Here is a 24,107-nt window from a genome sequence, read left to right as displayed (position 1 = left end):
TGCTATTTGTGCAGCAGCACTATGTCTTACATACTCACAGCAGCATATCGGCGTATGTATTGGCAGCAGCAAGTTCCTGTACTTGCTTTGCTGCAGCAGTAATAATCTACAACAACAGTAATAATCAACAGCAGCAGCAATTCAGCAGCAGCGTAGCAGTTAACATTGTCATATCCATTACCATGCTAAAAATCTTCTGAGATAGATATACAATTATGTGAAAGTCACATTGAATAACACTGATTGTATTATTACAATGGCCCTTATCAAGGGGAGGGATATACTGTGTTAGGCAGCAAGTGAAAAGTCATTTCTTATGTTGGAAGCAGGGGTGATACCAGAAATGTTCAAGGGGGTGGGCCTTCATAAAACAGGGTGGGCAAAGTGTAGAGTATTGAAATTGCACACCAAATTACCAAGAAAAAGTATAATGCAGCAGTTTCAAGTTCAAAAAAAAAAAAAAAAAAAAAAAACCAAACAAGAACAACCTATAAAAACTACACTGAATAATTCTACTTATTTCAAATTAGAAACTTTCTGTTGCTGATTTAAATTAAGTATAATCAAATTTCATGTACAAGTCATTTAAACTTAAATTATTTTAAAATTGACTTAAAAATCAAGTTGAATCTAGTTTGACTTATAAAAGAAAGTTGAACTGCTTAAATTATTTTTGAGTTAATTTAAAAACATGTTGCCTTGACTTTGAATTTTTTTTTAATGAGCAATGAAAAAAGCACTGAAAAAAATAAAACTATAAACAAAGGTGTTTTTATTTTATTTTATTTTTTATAAACATTGAGAAAATGTTTATAGTTACCTTTACATGTCCTCCTGCATTATTAGCCTAAGCCTGGAACACACCAAGCCGACGCCGACGAACTAGCGCTGATGAAAGCCGACTGTGTTGTCGCCTCGCGTCGGGGTTAAAAGCTGCACTTGAACACACCGAGAGAACTACAGCCGACTGTTAGCTAGAATGCGCGTGCGTGTAAATGAGACAACTGTCTATTTCTGCAGATATATTTGTCTATATTCGTCATTCAAAAAGGGAAACCGACGCTGCCAGCTGCAGATACACACACCGTAAACAAAGCACTGCATGCTTACCGTTTTGAATATCAATCCTGCTAAACACTTTCTTTATTCCACTCCTCTCGTGTTAATATTGAAATATGCGCTAAGGAACACTCAGGTAAGATGATATCATTAGAACAGCCTTCTGTCTGTACCGTTTTGACTTTGCTCGCTGTTTTGCTATTATTCTCGTGCACTGCCTCGTTCACTAATGCCTAGTTCACACTACACAACTTTAAACGTCGGCAGATCGCTGTGCTGTTCAGACTACATGACTTGCTCTGGAGTCTTGAAGTCGTTGTGGTGTTCAGACTATGTGACACTACGTAAATCTTCTGCAACAGGGGCTTACACACTACAGGAGCTGACAACAAGTCTTGGCGCATTCCAATGGCAAATGGACGGCGGGACAAAATTGTTGGTATATATATATATATATATATATATATATATATATATATATATATATATATATATATATATATATATAGTTGAGCACCGTCATTAGAACTCTATAACCGCAAAAAAACGTGTTATTAAAATATTTTTAAATTTCTATCTTTTCTATTATAGAGAATGTTTAAATACTAATTAAAAACATTGTTGACAGTCTGTGTTATTATTGGTCTATACGTTTCCAACTGTAATTGATTCTTTCAATCATTTGAGATAGAAATAAAAGCTATGACTATGATATAGTGATGTGCCATCATTATGACATTTATTAAACAAATGAAAAACATTTCCAATAATAAATGTGCTGTCTTTGACTGTGATATTTGCTCTGCTGTTTTGGTTCTTTTTTTGCTTTGATGTACTGGAGGACCCCCTCGAAAACGAGATGTTTCATCTCAAGGGGTTAATCCTCGCAATAAATATATGTTTATAAATAAATAATAAACATTAGCAATAAACATTTGCAATAATAAACTATATCATTACCGATAACTGATTGTGCAGTTTAATTACCCCTTGACTGGCCCCAAACATGTTTGATAAAAGAAACATATACAGTGTGTATATATGATGTGTATTACATTTTAGCTCAAAAACAATTGTAATAAAAGATAGGATCATAAGATGCTATATTGGGTTTTTACCACTTAATGAAGTTTTGTTTTGTAAATCGTGAGACATGATTTTTACCACTTTGCTTTGTAGAAATAATTTATTTAAAACGAATTTCGTTTTGTACAAATTGTATCTTAATTTTAATAAATGTTTCATCAACCAATTGCATGTAGGCCTATTTATAAAATAAAAAGGAAATAGGCAATATAATAACCGATGAGTTATGTCATTTGACTCACGTCATAACCGTCACACCAATTCTGAAACCGGCACACGCACACCCCATATATATATATATATATATAGGCCTATATTGTTTGTGCAATGATCTGTTTAGAACCCCGAAAGAAAAAAAAGAAAAAAAAAAAGAATATGGGTGAACGGATGGATAAGCACACGCGGGCAGCAGGGATTGTCTGTCAGATAGAGATTTGGAAGTGAGTAAAACATTATAATGAAAAAGCAGCTGCCTGTTGTGGTTTGGCAACGATGGTTACAAATACAAAGGGCTTTTGTAATATCATAACAAGATGATCATTGGCTGTTGCTCGTCGCGACACGTGACACCACAGGCTATCGAGTCGGCCGACAATTCCAGATATTTGGCATGCTAGATCTTTTTCTGGCGTCGGCGATGTGTCAGCGAGGGGTTTTGATGCGTCGTTAAGTATTTCACACTCAAAGATTGGCGAGCGCGGATCACCCGCAGATTTGCACGCGATTACAGCCTGACCTGTCGGCGAGCTCGTTAACTTGCAAATCGGGCTTAAATCGGGCTTAAAATCATGTAGTGTGAACTAGGCATAAGCTGAACAGCCAATCAGAGTTCCCTCTTTCACCGACGGCCCGACGCCGATTCAACATGTCGAATCGGCCGTTACAAAGCCGACGAGGACCAATTTCAGCCGACGGTGCGGAACATACTGAGAAGATTTAGTTGGCCGACGCATGGAAACTGCCCGACTGCTGACCGTCGGCTTGGTGTGTTCCAGGCTTTAGACGACGGAACTTCTGATTAAATACGGAGATTACCTCATCATAATCAAGAGTCTTTCTCAGTTCACGTTAAAGAAACTGCCTGGATTCATTGCTAGACTTTTTTATTTTATTTATTTTTTATTTATTTTTTTGCAGCAGGTAAAATTGGGATATACAATTTAGGCTTTTAAAAGTATTAACTGATTGATATTTGCTTCGCTATTTCCAAATCCAACTCCACAAATGTGCAACTCTTATTATTACAAATTTTACATCTTTACATTGTAAAGACAACATTCTGAACAAGACTAACAGAAACTGACGAATCATATTTAACATTTCATTTTGGTAAGTTTGTGATATGCACCTATAGGGAGAGGGAAAACTAAGAAACCGCCTGCAATTGACCATGGAAACTTGCATTTAATCATATTTTTAACTGAATAAATAAAGAAATAGTGTGATGAGACATTTATAATAAGTATTATTGTTTATTAAATTATTTAATACATCTAATTGGAAAATTACCAACTTTTGATTGGGTGGGACATAATTCAAAGTGGGCAAATGTGCAAGCGAAAGCGTTTGCATGTCTTTGACATGGGCCAAATATTGATGGCATGTAAACTGTGTCAGAGCATCTCCAAAATGGCAAGTCATATGGGGTTTTCCCAGTATAACTTAGTAATATAAAAAGTGGTGCAAGTAAGGACAACTGGTGAACTGGCATCAGGGTCACATTAATGAATGTATGGAGCGAAGGTTTACCCTACTGGTCTGATCACACAAAAGAGCTAATGTAGCTCAAATTTCTGAAAAACGTAACGCTACCATGATAAAAAAGAGTCAACCGGTCATAGTGCCCATAATGCTGCAAGTGCCTAGTTTGTATACTTGGTTACTAAGATAAGGTTTACAGTGCCAATAAAAATCATGCTTCAGATGAAATATGAGATGTGTTTAGAAAAATAAAGAGATCAAGATAAATATCAAGTTTAAACAGAATATTGAAATTACTGTCCAATTACGTCCATTTTAATCCAAAATTTGCATGTATCCTCTGTTGGACATTGCTGGTTGAGAAAATTCACGTTTTTTGGGGGGGGTTTTTGGAACATACTTGCTAAAAGTCCACAGAGACAAAAGTGCTCATGAAACACTCGCGTAATGTATATGCTCACCACAAAGCATTAACTTTTTTCTCTTAGGTGTTAAAATGAAAAGGCACTTAGATGTCACAGTGGTCTAGCATGGCATGTCCCATGGATACTGTCCCTGTTTCAAACCCCAGTGATACAATGCTCAGGTCAGATGATGCTAGAAATAGATGCGCCCGTGTTTCTCAATGTGAAGCAATCTCAATCACTTTGGTTATTCCCATGGAGCACCTATTAACTAATCTGAAGAATATATTGCAGCCTGCACGTTTGCTACACTCCCCTGTTGTCAGTTGTAAGCAATAGCTTAAAAGAAGCCTATGGCTGCCTTTATTTGCCTTAGTGGAAAAACAATCTAGACTTCAAATGGGAAAAATACTGCTAATTATCTCCTACATGTTTCTATTGTTGCTTGTAATGGAAGTGAAGTGTGAAGATGTGACTTTTCATTCTAACATCTGCTGTCTTTCTCTATCGACCCACCAGCCCTGAAAGATGCTCGATTCCAGCTGGTCAATTTCTCAGACAACGAGCTGCGTGTGTCGTTATCCAACGTGTCTCTCTCAGACGAGGGAAGATACGTGTGCCAGCTCTATACAGACCCCCCACAGGAAGCCTACGCCGACATCACTGTGCTAAGTATGAACACTCATGCACACATCTATATATACAGCCCCTGCATCTCTGGTGACCCCACATAGTGGTATGACCTCCAAGGTTGAGATCCACTGGACTAGACAAACTGAACCTTTTGTTTTGACCATCAGATTTCCCATAAGGCACTTGCCGCATCAACAAACACCCACAGATACACACATGCAGGGCTTCTTTGTTTTCTGAGGAATCCTTTTATGATCAATCACTAGAGTGGAGCAGCTTTTATGAGATGCTGCAGCAGTGTAGAATCAGGATATAGCCATTCATCTTCACCAAACAGAAGGCATGAGACGCGGCCAAGCCAGATCCTGAACGTCGAGTCATTCATATGTCAGAATGGAGCCAGTGTTCGACACATGCACACACACACACACACTTTCACTGCTGTTTGGAAGGGCTCCTGAAATCTCTCTAAAAACTCAACAAACACTTCACCTGCTACTTCCTTTGAGGACTCAGCCGCATGGTTGGGCCATTCAGCGGAATTATTGTTTACGTGTTTGTGCATGTGTGTCTTTGTGTACATGTGAACGCTTTGCTGCGTTCTGCGTCTTGACATAACTGCATGGAAAAATCACCCGCACTTAAAAGTGATTATTCAGTTTTGAGAGCAGAGTTTAGTGCGGGGTGGATATTGAGGGAGCGGGATTGTAAAGAGCTCGCTGAATGCAATCGAGTGGCTGGTTCCAGAGCTTCAGACGCCCAAGCTGAATGCTTGAATGGAACCCTGCTGCTCAGGGGGAACAAGAAATCTCTACCACTGAATTACCCTGTCCAAATAATGTCTCACATTTACACCAGAGAGCTAGAAGGTTTTAGGATTAATGTGACCTTTTCAGGTAAGCATTTTAGACGTAGTGACTATCCTGGAAAGGAAGGTCTTTTTGGAAAAGATGTTATCACTGCATATCCAACTGAGCGCCTATATGAATCGGAAGCCTTTAGAGAAGTTTTATACAGTGTCCTAACCAGACGCAATGTGATAAGATTCCAGCGACAAGAAATATAGCTGTCCAAAACACGACGCAACGAAATCAATCAAATATCACAGCCAATCAGAAGAGAGTGTGGGCAGAGTCTCTTATTCAACAAAATGAAGAAATACATCAAATAACTTTAACATTAATAAAAATAATTACTTAAGTTACTGAAACAATCTTTGTCATAGAATACACTTGTTTGTTCACAGTTTGAGCATTCTTTTATTTTCAAGATCTAAGATGAATTATTCACATTGGTAGTAAGGTTATGCAAAATGATAAGATGAAATAAAGCACATAATCATTACCTGAGATTATCATTGTAATAATTTGTATGTTGTTGTTCCAACAACGATGCTGCAAAAAATAGAAACCTCTTCTAAAATAGAAGCCCCTGTCACTCGCTGTCACGGCTGGTTAGAACAAAAACTCTGATTAACATGGAAAAGATACTTGTATCACGTCGCAGTGTTGTCACGTCATGTCTGGTTAGATCACTGTGTTGCAGTGCTTGAAGAAGGGCGTTATCCTTGTTACATATTGCCTGTGAACGTTCACAATTATCCAGGTCAGTGTATAATGTTGTAGTAGTTTTAGTCTAGCCAACTGGCTGTGTTGCTTTCTGTTCATTACTAATCGTGTTGTAGTCACCTCTGATTCATCACAGTATGTACTTTGTCTGGGTACCCTCCTTTATGTCATTTGTAAACGAGAATTAATACATTCACCCCTTCATATTCTATGATGTGTCCATCCCTCAGTGTTAGTGTCTGTGTTGGCTATCAATGCACCCTGGGATGAATGTGAGTATAGTGGTGCTTGATTTACAGACCACCTTGTAAAATCTGTCTGTCCTCTCTCAGTCCCACCAGGAAACCCAATCATAGAGTCCCGTGAGGACATCGTCAGCGAGGGCAACGAGACGGAGATAACCTGCACCTCCATGGGCAGCAAACCCGCCGCAACAATCAAATGGATGAAAGGAGAAAAAGAGCTACAGGGTGGGTAAAGTCACATTGTGTACACACAAACAAACCAGGTGTTTACCAGGTTTTCTACCTTGCAAACCATAGCTTGTGCACTTTCCTCTGATAATGTATATATTGAAAAGTGATACTTTAATTGAAAACACTAGATAACAACATTTATTAATACTAGCAACACAAATTGTTACATTTATATAATGCTTAGCCGATCATTAATGTACACCACTGTTCAAAAGTTTGGATTCATTTTTTATTTTTTTATTGATTTTATTCAGCAAGGACACATTAATTTGTTCAAAAGTGACAGTAAAGACATCTATAATATTACTAAAAGATTTCCATTTTAAATAAATGCTGTTTTGAACGTCCTATTCATCAAAGAATCCTAATAATCACGGTTCCTTTTTCAGCATTGATAAATAATATCAGCATATTAGAATGATTTCTGAAGGATTATGTGCAGTGTTGGGTGTAATGCATTACAAATAACACAAGTTATGTAATTAACAACAAAATATCCGAGTTACTTTTTAAAATAAGTATCGCAAGTTACTTTTTCCCATTTATAGACTGACACCTCTCTCGTCCCGATGTTGAGAGAAATGGGGAGTCAGAGATGCTGTGTGAATATGATGGTTATTGTAGTTCTAGACTTAATGTGAGCATGCATTTACTCATTTCACTTGCACAAAAAGATTCAGTATTCCTCAAAATGAATAAAAACAGTGAAATGCAAAATCATAATATAACACAAACCTTCAATAATTAAATGTTAAATTACACACATATACTTAATGTATTTAATCTCACTTTATTATGTGTCTTTGCTGCTGATCTTCGATGATCCAATTCAAACATGCTAAGCAAAACTGACTTTAGATAAACATCATGTATGTTTAAATTTGTGTTACTGTTTTTATTGCTGAAATAAGAGTGTTAAACTTTCTTCTTCTGCGTCCTATTCTTCTGCAATCCAGAATGGAAGCAGAACTAAAAGGTTTGTTTGAACTGCGCCCTCTACTCTACAGGCGTGAATTTGCATTTCATTTCAGCTTTAGGCTTACCGTATTCATTTCACTTTTGGCGTGAAAGGGCCTTTACTTTTGCCAAAATATTACTTGTTGTTAAAAAAAAAAACAAGCAAGCAAGCACAGCCCAGGTGAGGAAAAAGTAACGCAAAAATAGTGTAACATCACCTTCCATAAAAAGTAACTAAGTAATGCAGTTTGTTACTTTTTAGGGAGTAACAAAATATTGTAATGTATTAATTTTAAAAGTAACTTTCCCCAACACTGATCATGTAACACTAAACACTGGAGTAATGGCTGCTGAAAATTCAGCAAGAATAAGAATAAATTACATTTTAAAATATATTAAAATAGAAAACAGTTATTATCTTATATTCTAAAAGTCTGGTCCCTCCTACTATTTTGTTTTATTTTATTGTAGAATAAGAGTAATGTCATCAAGACCATAGATATCATATATAAACGCTAGATGTCTTATGGCGCAGTCACTTCCGGCATCATCGTTCGGCCATCTTGTCACAGTGCTCTGTGCATTAAGGTGAATGATCAGCACGCACACAAATCCTCTTATCTCGCTGAAATCTTGACGGATTTACAAACGGTTTGGTTTCTTACAAACGTTATTAACGTGGCTATAATTCCGAATGCTTGAACATGTATGTTATAATTTTTCATATGTATGCAGTGTATGTATGCAGTGTCATAACTACATCTCTGACGTTTATAACAAACCAAACCGTTGTAAAATCGGTAGAAAAATGAGCAAGTTATGGTTATTTAAAAGTACATGCACCATTGAAGTAGTGAGCGAGTACACTGTGGCAAGATGGCCGCCACGTGCGGACGTCGACCTCCATTGGCCAGCAGTGCGCACGAGACATCTAGCCTTTATATATGATATCTATGATCAAGACTATTAAATGACTGAAAGTAGTAACCAAATTGTTAAATTGGGGTGTGTGTGTATTCATTTTAGTTATTTACTCAGTTATTACATAGGCACCAAATATTTGTCTACAAAACTCATTTCAAGTATTAAAGCAAAAGCATTTTGATCAAATAGTTTTTAAGATCATGAGAAACACAAGTTCATTCAAGTGTGTCCAATCTTTTGAACGGTAGTGTGTACATTTATCATTTGACATACCCCTTCTCCGCATACTTTAGTCCAAAGTTTATTGATCTTTGAATGTCTTGTGAAATTGTCAAAACAGTACTAATTATAAACTCAGCAACTCCTTTTCAACATCTGTTTACCTGAACGCTCCTCACAGAAGCTCGGCTCATTTTCCATATCGCTCCGTTAGGGTGAGTGAGAGGCCGTACCTTTGACCCACAGTCGTCTAGACACAGGCAATTTGCGTATTATGTACAAATTACTGCATATAAGCTGTCCTAATAACAGCTACCCAAAATGAGACGGCTAAATTGGAGTCCTGGATGGATGTTTTCATTTGGTAATTAGCGATAAGCTCAGTCGGGGGTTTCCGTTTCTCTCCACTGGGAGTTTCAGCAGCTATTACAAAGCATTGTTCTGTTCATTTGTCAGTGGGTGTTTTGTTTTTTATGTAACATCAATATATTATTGGACAGTTGGACAAATGTAGCGCTAAAGAAGAAGGAGTTCGCCTCTGTGAGATGGACAGCAGGACATGAATATTCTGTTCTTGTATAGCGAAATGGTTTGAATGGAGGAGTTGAAAGCGATCGAAGAAACCGAGGGACTCCTCTCCTGACACAAGCAGTGCAACGCTGGCACTCACTGGCTGGAAATTGCTTTTGGCCCCTGCGCCTTTTCGGATTTATTTTTAATTAAATGTCCTTATCATTCAGCCTAATTACCTCTAGGATAATCAGGCTTTTTTAAATATCATTTAAAGGTTACACCCATACAGCCCCAGAATGTAAACTCAGCCGCCCCCATGATGTACTGCCTCATTCTCCCTCTCGCTCACGCAAACACAACCTTCCCAGTCTTATTCGTGTTCTGTGCCGCATTTAGTACTTCTGTTTTACATCCTGCTCCATTGTTGATACACACCTGTCTCATAAGACAAGCTGAATAAACATCGAGAAACAATAAGTTGTTAATTTCTTCCTGTCAGACGACGACGGCCTGCTCATTGTGTCATTGCTTAAAAATATAATCTCATTTTAATTAGCCAACTAAGCTCAGCTGAAACACAATGGCTTGATTCAGAATTTGTAATGGCTTTAAGGAAGTTTGCTAAATACACGATTGGCCCCAGATCTCTAGACTGCCCTCTTCGAGGGAGTGACTTTCCATTAGAAGGTGTTGAATAATGGGGGGGAAAGGGGGAGGGCAAATTATAGAGCAAAAAAAAATGGAAGAAATGGTGAATTCAATAGGGAACAGGATCTCTTTTGATATTCAGCCCACTGTATCGCTGCAGATCGGGACTAATCAGAGCTCCTTTGCATTTCAAAAAGGGAGATGTTATTGAAATGAAGAAATGTCTGAATGACAGTGATTGACCTGTGATTATCTCTTTATCAGCAGTGACTGTGGCATTGTGAGGGAGAATATAGATGTGCTTCTGGGCTCTCAATGAGCTCTGTGTCTTCTCTTATTTGAGATATGATTGTCTGACTATTCATTCATTGCTGATAATGCTGAATGCAGGGAGAATGAATGCTCAAGACAAGGAATTGTCAGAAAAAAAAAAAATCATCTGGAGTATTGAGATCGTTTCCGGTGTTTTTATGATTTTCTGTAAAATTAGCATTGTGGATTATTGATAACATTTATAACAGTCAAACGATAGATGTAATCTACATAGAAACTGCAAAAGAAATATAGAAACCACACATAAATGGCAATAACGGACCAAACAAGTCTTTATTGCTCATTTGCTGTAAGCAAGTGTAATGATTTAATTTTGATAATAAGAACTGTTTCTTAATGTGACACTGAAGACTGTAATGATGATGCTGAAAATTAAGCTTTGCATCACAGGAATAAATTACATTTTACATGATCAAAGAATTTTACTGTCACATTGTTCCAAAACTTCCCAAGCAAAAGAAGACAGTTTTTTTTATCCATATAATGAAAGTCAGTGGGGTCCAACATTGAATGTACAAGTCTATCTGCGGAAGGTGGGGGAGTGTTTAAGGAAACCGCTTTGAAAAGGTTCATAAACTTCACCTATAATAAAGTGTAATTTTTTTACCCTCTGTCAGACTCAACTTTTTGTATTTATTTTCTTTTAGTCTGTCATTCCCACATTGAATTCATTTTTTTAATGGTCAAGTGGAATTTTTTTTCTTCACAAAAACACAAACAGGACAATAGGTCCCTCTCTCTCTTGCTTTCTCGCTCACCTCTTCTCTTTTCCTTTCTCGCTTTCCACCCACGCCTGTTTCTCTCCACAAGGCCAGAGCAGTAATTGAGTGATGGAGGTCTGTGCGGTGCTGCGGGGCTATTGTCTGGAGCTGCACAATGACTTTGAGTCTTTTGTGTTCTTCATGCCCACTTGATGCATGCTGAAGGAGGGCTACGGGTCAGATGCGTCCACTACAGCCATTATATCTCACTTCATAAAGCACAAACACACTATCACAGCCCACACAGTTGCCAATGAGTGACAGCTGCATAACAAGCCTCGACAGGAAGCGGTTTAGGGCTGTTTTTCGGGCCACATGGCCCCTCCCATATGGTCACATTTCAGGTGCTGCTGCAGGGGGCCATTTACTGTACACATGTCATTGATAAGCTGCAGTGAGCCGCCATATGTCACATATGTGCAAGACGTTAAGGGATCTGCTTTGTTTTATGGCTCACAGGATGTGTAACATATACTGTGGACTTCAATACACTTAGCCACCCATGGTTTCTTGATAGAGATGATAATGAAAGCTGTTAATTCTTTGTCTCTCATTGGTTTCTGTTTCTCACAGGCAAGTCTAAAGTGGAGACCACGTATGACAGGATGTTCACTGTGACGAGCTGGCTGAGGTTTACGGTCACGAGAGAGGATGATGGGGTTCCTGTGGTTTGCATTGTCGACCATCCAGCGGTCAAGGACTTCCAGGCGCAGAAGTACCTAGAAGTACAATGTGAGTGAGCCCACACTAAAATGTAATATAATATTACTGTTATTTATTATTATTATATTTTGTTAATTCAAAGTGATATCTTTGAATAGATCAAGGTTTTTTTGGCAGTACAAAATGTTTTATAGGACAATGTGATATAGACTTACTATTATTTAATTAAATCTTTAATATTATATTCTTGAATTATATATTATATTATGTGAATATTAAGTATTAGTAATGTATATTTAAAAGATCTCTCCAGGTAGATAATGGTGTTATTTATTTTATTTATTTACTTTTTGAACTACAATGTGAGTGAGCGGAGTACAGTGACAGCATTTTAAATATAGATATAGATTTAAATATTAATATTATATTATGTGAAAAGAATTTGAAGTGACATCTTTGTATGTAAAATGTAATGATGCAAAAGCTAACATGTATATGTTTCATGTATATGTGATATAAGTGATATCTTTAGATATATTGTTTATTTTATTTTATTTTATTATGTGAATATCAGATAGTAATTTAAATATATTTAAAGTTATACACTGATGAGCCAAAACATTATGACCAGTCACAGGTGAAGCAAATATCGTTGGTCATTTCCTAACAAGGCTACATTTTAAGGTCTGGGTACATTAGATAGTAAGCAAACAATCAGTTCTTATAATCAATGTGTTGGATGGAGGAGAAATAGGCAGAAATAAAGATCTGAGTGACTTTGATAACATTTACATTTACATTTATTCATTTAGCTGACGCTTTTATCCAAAGCGACTTACAATTGCTATATATGTCAGAGGTCGCACGCCTCTGGAGCAACTAGGGGTTAAGTGTCTTGCTCAGGGACACATTGGTGTCTCACAGTGGATTCGAACCCGGGTCTCTCACACCAAAGGCATGTGTCTTATCCATTGCGCCACACCACCCCACCACCTGATAAGGGCCAAATTGTTATGGCTAGTACATCAGAAATGACAAGGCTTGTGGATTGCTCCAAGTCAGCAGTGGTGAGAATTTACCAACAGTAATCTGAGGAACAACAAACCACAAAACGGCGACAGGGTGCAGGGCACCCAAGACTCATCGATGCACGACGGCAATGAAGGCTTTCCAGGTTAAGTCTGAACCAACTGAAGGTCTGCTGTGGCACAAGTCACACAAAACTTTAATTATGGGCAGCGTTGCACAACACAGTGCATCGCACTCTGCTTTAATGGAGGTGCGTAGCCACAGACCAATCAGAGTGCCTATGCTGACCCGTCCACCATCTAAAGCGCTTACAGTCAGGCACGTGAGGGGCGGAACTTGACCTTGTTCTAGCAGTGGAAGAAGGTCGCCTGGTCCGATGAGTCCTGTTTTCTTTTACATCACGTGGATGGCCATGTACGTGTGCACCATTTACCTGGGAAAGTGATGGCACCAGGATGTACTGTAGGAATGTGATGCTCTGGGCAATGTTCTGCTGGGAAACCCTGGGTCCGGCCATTTATGTTCGACGTATATTTGACATGTGCCTAAATTTCCTAAACATTGTTGTAGGCCGGGTACACCCCTTAATGACAATGGTGTTCCCTGGTGGAAGTGGCCTCTTTCAGCAGGATAATGCACCCTGCCAAACTGCACACATGGTTTGAGGAACATGATGAAGAGTTCAAGGTGTTGCTCTGGCCTCCAAATTCCCCAAATCTCAATCCAACTGAGCATCTATGGGATGTGCTGGACCAAAAAGTTCGATCCACGGTGGCTCCAACTCACGACCTACAGGACTTGAAGGATCTGCTGCTAATGTCTTGGTGCTAAATACCACAGGACACCTTCAGGGGTCTTGTAGAGTCCATGTATCTGCGGGTCGGTGCTGTTTTGGCAGCATGTGGATGACCGGCAGCATGTGGATGACCAACAGCATATTGGGCAGGTGTTCATAATGTTTGGGCTCATTTATGTATATTTGAGTAGATAATGGTGTTTGTTTGTTTTTTATTTTATATTTAATTTCATGTTTTTTATGTACAATGTGAGCGAGCAGAAGACAGTGTGACAGCATTTGAAATTTATTGATATAGAATTAGTATTGTTGAATTAGAACTATTGTGGTAACATTATTATTCATTTAAATATGCTTAATGTCGTAGTTTTGACTAGATAAAGGCCTCTCTCTCTCTCTCTCTCTCTCTCTCTCTCTCTCTCTCTCTCTCTCTCTCTCTCTCTCTCTCTCTCTCTCTCTCTCTCTCTCTTTGGAGTTATTTTTTTGTCCTTGTTAAATCAGTCAGGTCTATCCTTTCCTTTGTGAGAGCAGACATTAGTCCAGCCATGTAACTTGGCCTGTGATGAAAGATTAAGTGTGTTTTTGCGCTTTGGTGATTCAGTCGTGACAGAGATTCTGCCTCTGATTGGATGAGAGCCTTGGGCACTGTCTTCATCCGAAGATACAGATACGATTTTTGGGTCCTCATCAAGCATATTTTTCTTGGTTAGTCTTGCCTGCCACAGGGTTTAGAAGAGCACTGGAAAGACTGCTTTACCTGACCTTATTTTGTCAAAGACAACACATCTCCAAAAACTGCATGTTATTTGGGCTCTGGCTTTGGGCACTTACAGCAGAAAAATGTAAAACCATTTTGTCTATGCTATTTAACTGGATTTCGTGCTCACAGGCAGCCTTTGTCATGCTCTGGGGAGAGCTGGTGTAAGAGTCATTGTCTGGCTCACTCTTCTTTCAAATTGTTCTGCTGAAACTGGAAAAACAATCAATGTTAAAAATCATTGAGTGAAGGCAGACTTAATGGAGTACATTTTTGCAATAGAAAATAGAAAAACATTGCTGTGGATATTAAATAAGCTAGAAATATTGATAGCTACACAATGCAAACAGTTTGTGCAGTTCAGCAGCTTGAGGGAAATTAAATGCTTCGTGATGGCGGTGGTAAGGAATGACAACAATATCTCGTGTCAATAATTGTGTTATTAGAATTAGAGTGACCTTTTCTGTCCGGCGCACCAGCTAGTGAGAAACCGGAGGCCGGTGGCGCTGCTTTCCGTGGATTTAATGCTTGCGTGGCCAGGAGAGAGAGAGCTTTGGAAAGGAACTAATGCAGAGGAAGCTTCAAAGCAAGAAACTTTCACTCAGAGCCTTTCATGCGAAGAGTTTGAAGATGACAAGGGGAGAAATGGAAGGAGTCTCCATAGAGCTGAGACAAACAGGTGGATATTCCTCTTAGAGAACTTCTGAGCGGGGTGCTCTTTTCTTTCTCTCTCACTTCAGACCAGGCTGTCCATCATGGCACAGAAATGTTAGCTCTGACAGGGTGTAATTTGGAAAGATAGAAGGCCAACAGATCACTTTTTGTTGATAGAAGAGGTCAAACAAGCATCAAGTGGGGCAAAGCACTCAACAAATTTAGTGATTGCCAAAAAGCCAGTTGAAACATCAGTCCCGAAATAATGTGATAAATCATGTCAGGACATTGACGCTTTTTTTTTTTTCTCGTGCACTTTAAAAAAATCCAAGAAAGTGTGAAATCTGTGGGTCAAAGTGAAGTCACCGTTCACTCAGAATCCAGTCCATTCAAAGTGCCGTAAGAGCTGGTAAAATTGAAAGAGTAGGATCTGGTGGTTATTGTGGGCAACTTTGACATGGTTTCAGTAAAATAATCTTTTACCCTTTGATTCCACAGGGACACTTAGCATCTCTCTGTGTGGATTTTTTGTAAATTCCTTTGCCCTTATGCATGACCTGCCTCCAACGCAAGGTCTGCTGCTTATCCTGATTTACACATACTAATGACTCTAGACTATTACAACATTACAAACCCACTGTTTTACATCAGTGCATGTCTACTGTTTAACCCACATTGCTTGCCAAAGTGAGTGCAGTGATGTCATTAAAGTTGCACGTGGGAGCAGCTCTAATATCTCCCGCACCTCTGTTGAACATACACATAACGCTGTCGCATAAGCATCTGTGGAATGCCACTTCAAGCTCCATTACTGGGAGAATATTAGATTTGAGTTCCTTTGAGAAACTAGAGGGCTGGATGCCGGCCAGCCCTGCATTGGAGCGTAGTACTGGAAAGGCATAGCTCAGCCATTACAACCTGTCAGTTTAAGAGGATGAATACCTTCAAGGAAGCAGCAGGAACCTCAGAGCACGCATCTCCTGTGGAGCCCACTTACATAAGTGTGGTGAACTTGGCAAGCACACCACAGCCTTCTGTGAATCTTGGGAACTTTAAAGGGATAGTTCACTCAAAAAATAAATAAAAAATCTGTCATTTACTCACTATCATCATGTCATTCCAAACCTGTAGGACTTTCTTTTATAAATTCTGAACACTGTTTCTTTGTTTGGACCCCACTGACTTTCATAGTATGGACAAAATATATATATTTTTTGTGTTCCACAGAAGAATGTAAGTCATACAAGTTTGACTTTGCAACATGAGATGAATGAGATGAATCATTGACAATAAAACCAAGAACATGCATTGAGAAAGTAAATGGGGTCAATATTGATTTCCACTTCAAAATGTTTCTGGTACAGTCACTACTATTTTTCTACCTGATGTTCCTTGGATCCATTATGCCTAATGAAAGGCCAGTAACACTTTCTTGCCTCTTAGTATTTTTTATGCTCTATTTTTGTGTCTAATGCATTATTTTCTTGTTGCACTTAACACTTAGTATAACACAAAGGTTGCCATTTCCTGTTTTTGCCTGTCATGTCCTTATATGTAGAAACACTCTCTGGCAAACAGGAACCTATTTAGTATTTGCCTGATATGTGACACATTCTACAAAAGCAGCAGAGCAACAGCCTTGTGTAGTCCATTAAATGCCAAGGGTGCTAAATGTCTCTATGATTTTCTTATATAAGCTGTTTGCCATTAAGTTTCATCATGTCATTAGACCGCCAGACAGACCGCAAAATCTTATTTGATATCAGAAATTGGCATACAGGTGTAATACCGTTATGCAAGGTGCTTACACAAATGTGGAGCGAATGACCGGCCCGCATGGTTGTGTATGTCAGATAGGGGTTGAACAACTTCGGAAGTCGACATTTATGTGATTAAAGTCTAGTTGACGTTGACTAGTCGCTGATGATGTCATTAATGAATAAATAAGCCTTAACCTCGAGCTGAGACCCCTTGTGCACAGCTATGGCGTATGACACAGCACTGCCCACAAGGCTATTGCTCCTACATACTTAACTGCTTATTTTTGTTCTTTTGTCTTTAGGTTGTTATGTTTCTAACAGATTTTTGCTCGTTCTAAATCAAATACAGATGAAGTAGCACAGTAAATATTACATACATTTGAATGCATTATAGAGAGCGTTTGCGTGTGAATTAATTCTACCTGCCAGCATCTCTCTACTAATAGTGAAGCTGTGGGTTTTTTTACTAAGAAATATATGCTAGAACTTTTCTGTTTCTAAGCTATTTTAATGATAAATCACAGAACAGTAATGACAATACATTTCTGTGCTACTGAATGTTTCAGTGTGCGCGCGATCTGCACGTGATGTGCGAGCTACTGTCTGCATGTTTGTGCGTTACAATGTAGCAGCACATTTAGAAACTTACGTGTACATTACAAGCAAACGTACAAACATATTTTGTGAATCGCTCTCAGAGTATGCATTCATCTGTCATTTTAACTTTTGTTAACGGAGTGAAAAAGTGAGCTGCAAAGATTTCAAGCTTAAATTGTCATGGCAGAGCATTACAGTCGACTAGTTTGTGCAACCCCTAATGTCAGATCCCCTCCGATGTTATTTGAGACACGCAGCGTTGGGTATTTCTACGTGAGAGAGCGTTAGTTATGTGTCCGACGTCAGTTTGAATGTCACCCCTCCTGCTGCACTGTACAAACACAGCAGGAAGTCTAATCCCAGCTGAATTGGAAAAGAACTGAGACTTGCCAAGCAGAAGTGCACATTTCATGCTAAATGTAGCAGCTACGGCTGAGAGGCAAGGCTGACGCAAGGTGCAAAAAGCCAGCAGTATACCGGCTGCCAGTCACTGGAGAATAGGACCATTGAGCGGCCAGTTGTTTTAATAGAAATGAGAAAGGGCAGTACTTACAGAGCAGAAAGGTCAATTCTGAGAGCGCAAGAGGAATGAGTTTGAATATGGACATTCGTGATGTCATGACTTCTGACTGTATACATGGCAAACATCAGGGTGTATTGATTATGTTTAAATGACTCTAAAGGTTAATAGAAAAAAAAGCATGCACACATTTTGCATCAAACAATGGTAATGCTGAAGAATCGACTCAAATGGCTGAGAACAATCCAATAAGCGTTGAACAAAGCCAAGGCTGTTTAAAGTTTCATGCAGCCCGGGGGCACGAGACCTTGATGTGCTTTACTTTTCTCCCCCACAGATAAACCTGAGGTAAAGATCGTGGTGGAGTTTCCTTCGGGCCCGATTAGAGAGGGTGAGAATCTGGAACTGACGTGCCAGGCTAAAGGCAAACCAGAGTAAGATGCATCTCTCTGCTATATGTTCTATCACTGACTATGTTGGCAACATGTCAATGGTTTGTTCTGATCTGGATCAGTTTGTGTCATGGGCCCTGAGCAGAACAGTCCTCTAACAAAACCCATTGCAAAACATGTATCAATAGACTTAATTATACAACAATTCTGGTCCTGATCTGATTAAACAAGCTGCATTCCAAGATAGTTTGTACTTTCATTTGAGCCATTTAATAAAAAAGAAAAAATAGCCTTGTTGTAGGAACTTTAATTTAGTTTTTCTACACAATGAAAATTTTATCATGTGCATATGCGCCACAACAATTTTTACCAAATATTGACTATTAATTACTTTATCTGCCATGTAAAATGAAATTAATAATGATATTTTAATTTAGTTGAGTACTTGGTCATCTACATGGATAGGCAATATTAGATAAAAAAAAATAAGTTTCCAATGTATTTTATTTGGATTTCTCTACAACCGATTAAGACCAAAATAAATAAGTCATGTAGTCTCAACACAACAAATAATAAAAGTGATGGAATTTGAAAAATGATGGAATTTGAAAGTTTGCTAGAATTGTTGCAATTATTAATTTTAATTATTTAAATTGAACAAGCAGCAAATGTTTTGAGTGTAAAAAGACTGAAATTAATTAGATTGAGTTTGATTGCCATATTTTTACTATTAATCATTTATTTGGGTCATGATAATAATTTTGCATATGCCCTTACTGCAAGCAAAAATATATACAGTGGCCAAAAAATGTGGGCACTTAAGACAAACTAAAACTCTATGAATGTCATTACATATATCAGAATATCAAACCAAGTAGCATTTGTTGTAAATAAAGGTAACAGACACTTTCCAAGGAAAATATTTCACACAAAAATCTTTTTTTTAAAACAATAGATATATGGTTGAAAATTAAGAAAGTTCTTAGAAAAGCTTAGAGATAATCACATATTTTATTTGTACAAATATTTCTGGGGGCAACTGCACATGAGCCTAAAGTAAGTTATCAATGTTAGTTCAATGAGAGCACATGTAATGAAAGCCATTCAGGTGTTTTTACATTCAACAAGCCCCATAACATACCCAAACTGAAATGCTGCGGGCAGACAAGGCACCACCCGAATTCATTTAATAAAGATGAAAATACAATCAATACAGTGAGCAGAAAATTGGAAGTCATTTTCATTAAAGCTTGGAGAGGGGCTGCAGTCATTACTGTCAGACAGTGCAGGGCTTGGCTTGCCATCCCATTTGTATTCTCCGCCTCACGCCAGGTTCTCTGCAGCCCCTCCACTGTGTGTTTTTCCCCATGCCTTCCTCCCAATAAGGCACTTTTTCTAGGTCATTTCTCCCTTTCCATATCAGGAACGTCTGCATCTTTATGCTACGCATGTATATTTAACCTCAGATTGAGACTCTTTGAGATTCCCCACTCGCTGCTCACCATCAAATGTTGTTTTGCCGTCCTCAGTGGCCGAGGATCAACTGCTATTGAACGCGAACCAATCCTTTGTTTCGAAACTGTGAAGGTTTTGTTTAGTGTTTTTTTTTTTCTCTTCTCTTTTAAGCAGAGGATGGTACGTTTAAACACAGACACAAAAACCAGAACAATAAGGGAAAGCCTCCTCAGATGCTCTTGGGAAATAACTACACTGCAGCAGTGCCATTGAAACTTGTGAGAGCCGAGCAGAGTTTAGAGCCTCTTTTATTTCTCCACAGTAGGTTTAGTTCATTCTGCTCATCACTGTGAAAGTAGAATAGGCTGTTGTGTGCTCGGCTCAGGTGTTTAGAGAACAAAAGGAGATAGCTCGCTGTGGCAGTTAATTGAGGCAGACAAGAGAAAATCACAGCCTTTCGCTTTTTGTTACTTTGCCAAAATGTTGTTCATTTGCCAGTGCCGTAGGCTGCGACATTGGTCGAATCCCACAATCTGTGTTACTGACCACAACTGATCATTTTTTCTGAGGGTTGGGCCTCATAGCTGTTTCAGCCTCAAACAACACACATTTAATATATTAACATAACAAATTGCACACAAAAACCAAAAGTCGGATTTGCTGGATTCAGTCACAGTGCACAGATAATTAGTCTGCTGGAAAATAAAATAATCTATACAAGTTCCCAGACTGCTACAATTGTTGTTTCCAAGGAATTACTAGCAGGGTTCCCCACATCTTCTGTACAATAAATTTCCATGCTATTTTAGAAAAAAAATAAAATTCTGGAAATTACACATTTAAAATTCCCTCATATTTCCAGATATCCCATGGCCATTGCAATCCTGAATAGACTGGCTCATGGCATTGAATATTTGAAATAGACTCAACTTCTGTTTGTGATCTGTATTGTTACCTGCCGTAAAATGTCCCATAAAACATTACTTGTTGGTCAGACAACCTCTTTGCCTAAGTGACAGGTCCCTTGACCAGAAAACGCTGTGATTTGAACCAGGCTTGATGGTCTGGGCTACACAACACTAGGCCAAAGTCATTTCTGCTCGGTCTCTCCATCCAGGCCTCAACAGGTGAATTGGGTGAGGGTGGAGGATGACGTGCCATCTCACGCAGTTATCACCGGCTCAGATCTCTTCATCGAGAACCTGAACAAGTCCTACAACGGCACTTACCGATGTGTGGCGTCTAACTCTGTGGGTGAAGCCTATGATGACTACATCCTTTTTGTGCGCGGTAAGTGCAAAGTGACCGACTAGTTTTGTCTCTTCGACCTCTTGCTCTTTCACTCACTTCACCGCTCCATCTGAGTCATGGGTCAATAACATTGATCTCAATGACATTTCCTTTCCTCTAGGACACGTTCTAATCTGACCATTTTCCTCTTGGAATTTACTTCTGATATCTTTTGCTGCACTAAGCCTGTGGTGAAATTGCTGTCGTCCATTTTCAGAGTGCAACAATGGACTCAGAGCTATTTTAAAAAGGATTTGTGCTGCAGTGAGGATCTTTAAGTGAACAGATATACAGTTTATGTCAGTAGCGAGGGAGGCAAAGCCCAACTAATTCAGTTTCATTTCAAGTCATTTTATTAAATGAAACTGTGAATAAGCTTTAAAGAAGCCAAACTTTTTGTTTCTGTGTGTCTGTGTGTGTGGGAACATTGCATGTTGTCGGTGGGTCGCCACAGAAACTTGGCTTTGCCCGGGTTGTGCGTGTTCCAAAAACTTGCCCCAGCACGAAGTGCAAATGCGCCAGTAATTGCGACAGGCTTTTCACACGTTTCTCCCATGAGCAACTTGGCAGTCATTCCACGAGAAATTCATGACAGTTGAACCAACAGAATAGAAGAGAGAGTGACATAGCCACGTATGTTGCTGCAAGAGCTCAAATCCCTCCCCTATTAAAAACAGCATTGAAAATAACACTTTATCAGAATGTTTTATGACTTGATGCTGCTTTTAATATCTACACAATTCAACCACATATTTGACATTAGAATTGCTAATGCAGAAACAGGACTGCGCGACAGGGCTGTCACCATTTAATCTAGCATCATGCGTCTCCATTGTGTTAACAGAGTGACACTATAATATATTCAACACACACATACATGTACATTCATAAAGACAGGCGCTGGTGACATCTGGGTACTCTATATTCTTATAATTATTCTCCCACAAATTAATAGGATGACATCTGCGTATTACAAACACAGTGGCCCCTGACACATTCCGCAAGACCCACAGCGCTTCTCGCATACTTGGCATATTACACCATTCTGTCGAGGCACTGTTCAATTAAACGCTCTACTTTACAGAGAAGGGAAGGCAAAATGAGCATTTAGCAAGCTGTCTCAGTAAGGATACTTTTTCATACAGTCGGCATATGTAATGCATGGCATATTGGAAGGGTATTTGTGAAGCTATTCATGCATGGCCTTATGTAACCACTATAAGGGTTGTTAACACTTTCAGCACTCCTATATAATAAATCTGCAGATCTAGATGCAATTCAAGTGTCTAGTGGCACCATTCAATCATACACACCAACATAGTCCCAGCAATTCTCCTGCATGACTAGTTCCAGGAGGTCACGTGCACATGTGCATGCATATGTTTTTTTTTTGTTTTTTTTTTAACAACCAATGATCATGCACATATTTGTTTTTAGTTGTTTCAAGAGCAGCTTCCAAGAGAAAAGATTCAGTTGGACTGAACAAATTTAGGCATGTGAATGCATGATTTATGCTTCAAAGGGGCAGATTTACTAACAGCTTGCTCCAGCACAAACCCTCTTTTGGTGTTAAACTAGTGTCAGGATTTTTTGCATATGCTATAGGAGTTTCTCTTTCAGATGCAAAATCTGTGGGAGAAGAGTATTTAAATGAATCATGCAAGGTAATTTACTAAGCTTTACGCTAGTCAATTTGCTGGTATTTGTGCCATTATTTAACATTAATCTTAAACCAGATGCTAATTTGCACTGCTCTTGGTAGACTGCGTTGGTCATTATGGAAATGATCCGACTGCGTCTGTGTTCTTCAGTAGATCACGCGCAGAACTTTCCACTCCCATCGGCGCTTTTTTGGAAGTGCACAGTGTACTCTCACGCTAATTTGCCGTTTATTAAATCTGGCCCAAAGTTTTCGATAAGCAATTTTATTATCTACAAAATTTGATCAGTTTGTTTATTCATTTATTTATCAAAATCAACTTAAAGATTTTTTAAACATTTTCAACTTTAATCAGTTTTTCAAAGACTTGAAAATTACACTTTGTTTGTTTAATTGTCGAACATTTTATTTGTTTATTCATTCAAGTTATCGTAATCATTCAGCTTTAATTTAACATTTTGAAATAAAATGTACTTCTTTCTTTTTTTTTTGTTTATAATCTGTGCCACCTCAGTTCAAAAGGGCATGACTCTTCTGTTCCACAGTGTCTGCTTGTGAATGAGCTAGAAAGCATTCAGCACATTAGAGTTGATATCAGATTCTTGATTTCTGGTAGCAGAGCTTCCTGGGCCCTCGATAGACAGCCAGAACAGATGTACTGCAGAGGCAATTTTTCTCTAATGCGTTTGTTCCCCAACTGTTGTGAAGCTAAGTGATGGAGAACACTTGGAGGGTGGCTGGCACTAAACTGGTTATGGGGAAAAAATACATTCCCTGAGACACTTTTCCAAGGCCCCCATCCCAGCATGCCCCTGCGGGGGGAATGAGATCTAACACACCGGCCTGTAACAAGTTTACAGAGCGCCTCTAACCTAATAAAGACTACCTTTGCCTTCACAGCCCTGGCCTTTAATATTGCGCACTCCTCCTCTGCCTGTCACCCTCGCTCACATTTCCTCTTCGTAACAATTCCTCCATGCTTAGAGGGCTTTCCTTTGGTATCTCACAGCCGCCCAGTAAAAATCGATCACGGCAATACACTTCCTTAACTGCGCTTAGAGTGCCATACTGAACCCAAACACAAACATGATTTTGTACTCTTGGTGGGTCAAGAATCAAGGTTCCCACAATAAAGTGTTTTCCAGGCCTGGAAAAGTTTTTTTTTTTTTTGTCTAATTATGTTCTGACCTAAAACATTTATTTGGCTAAATATTGTTCTTGGATAGAGTAAAACTTTTTAGCGAGTCAGTTT

General features: G+C 38.8%; 1 protein-coding gene across 5 annotated transcripts in view; it reads left to right on the top strand.

Moving 5' to 3' along the window:
* cadm1a (cell adhesion molecule 1a) overlaps positions 1-24,107 on the top strand; it is a 281,152-nt gene that overhangs the window by 212,488 nt on the left and 44,557 nt on the right. For all 5 annotated transcript variants that reach the window (XM_084388136.1, XM_084388134.1, XM_084388133.1 and 2 more), the window contains 5 exons: positions 4,770-4,922; positions 6,784-6,921; positions 11,856-12,014; positions 18,396-18,492; positions 21,023-21,195. In XM_084388136.1, the coding sequence (XP_084244262.1) occupies positions 4,770-4,922; positions 6,784-6,921; positions 11,856-12,014; positions 18,396-18,492; positions 21,023-21,195 (720 nt within the window). The remainder of the gene's footprint in view (positions 1-4,769; positions 4,923-6,783; positions 6,922-11,855; positions 12,015-18,395; positions 18,493-21,022; positions 21,196-24,107) is intronic.

The sequence above is a fragment of the Rutilus rutilus genome, assembly GCF_951802725.1.
Source record: "Rutilus rutilus genome assembly, chromosome: 18".
Classification (NCBI taxonomy): domain Eukaryota; kingdom Metazoa; phylum Chordata; class Actinopteri; order Cypriniformes; family Leuciscidae; genus Rutilus; species Rutilus rutilus.
This window is presented reverse-complemented; position numbering and strand designations above follow the sequence as displayed.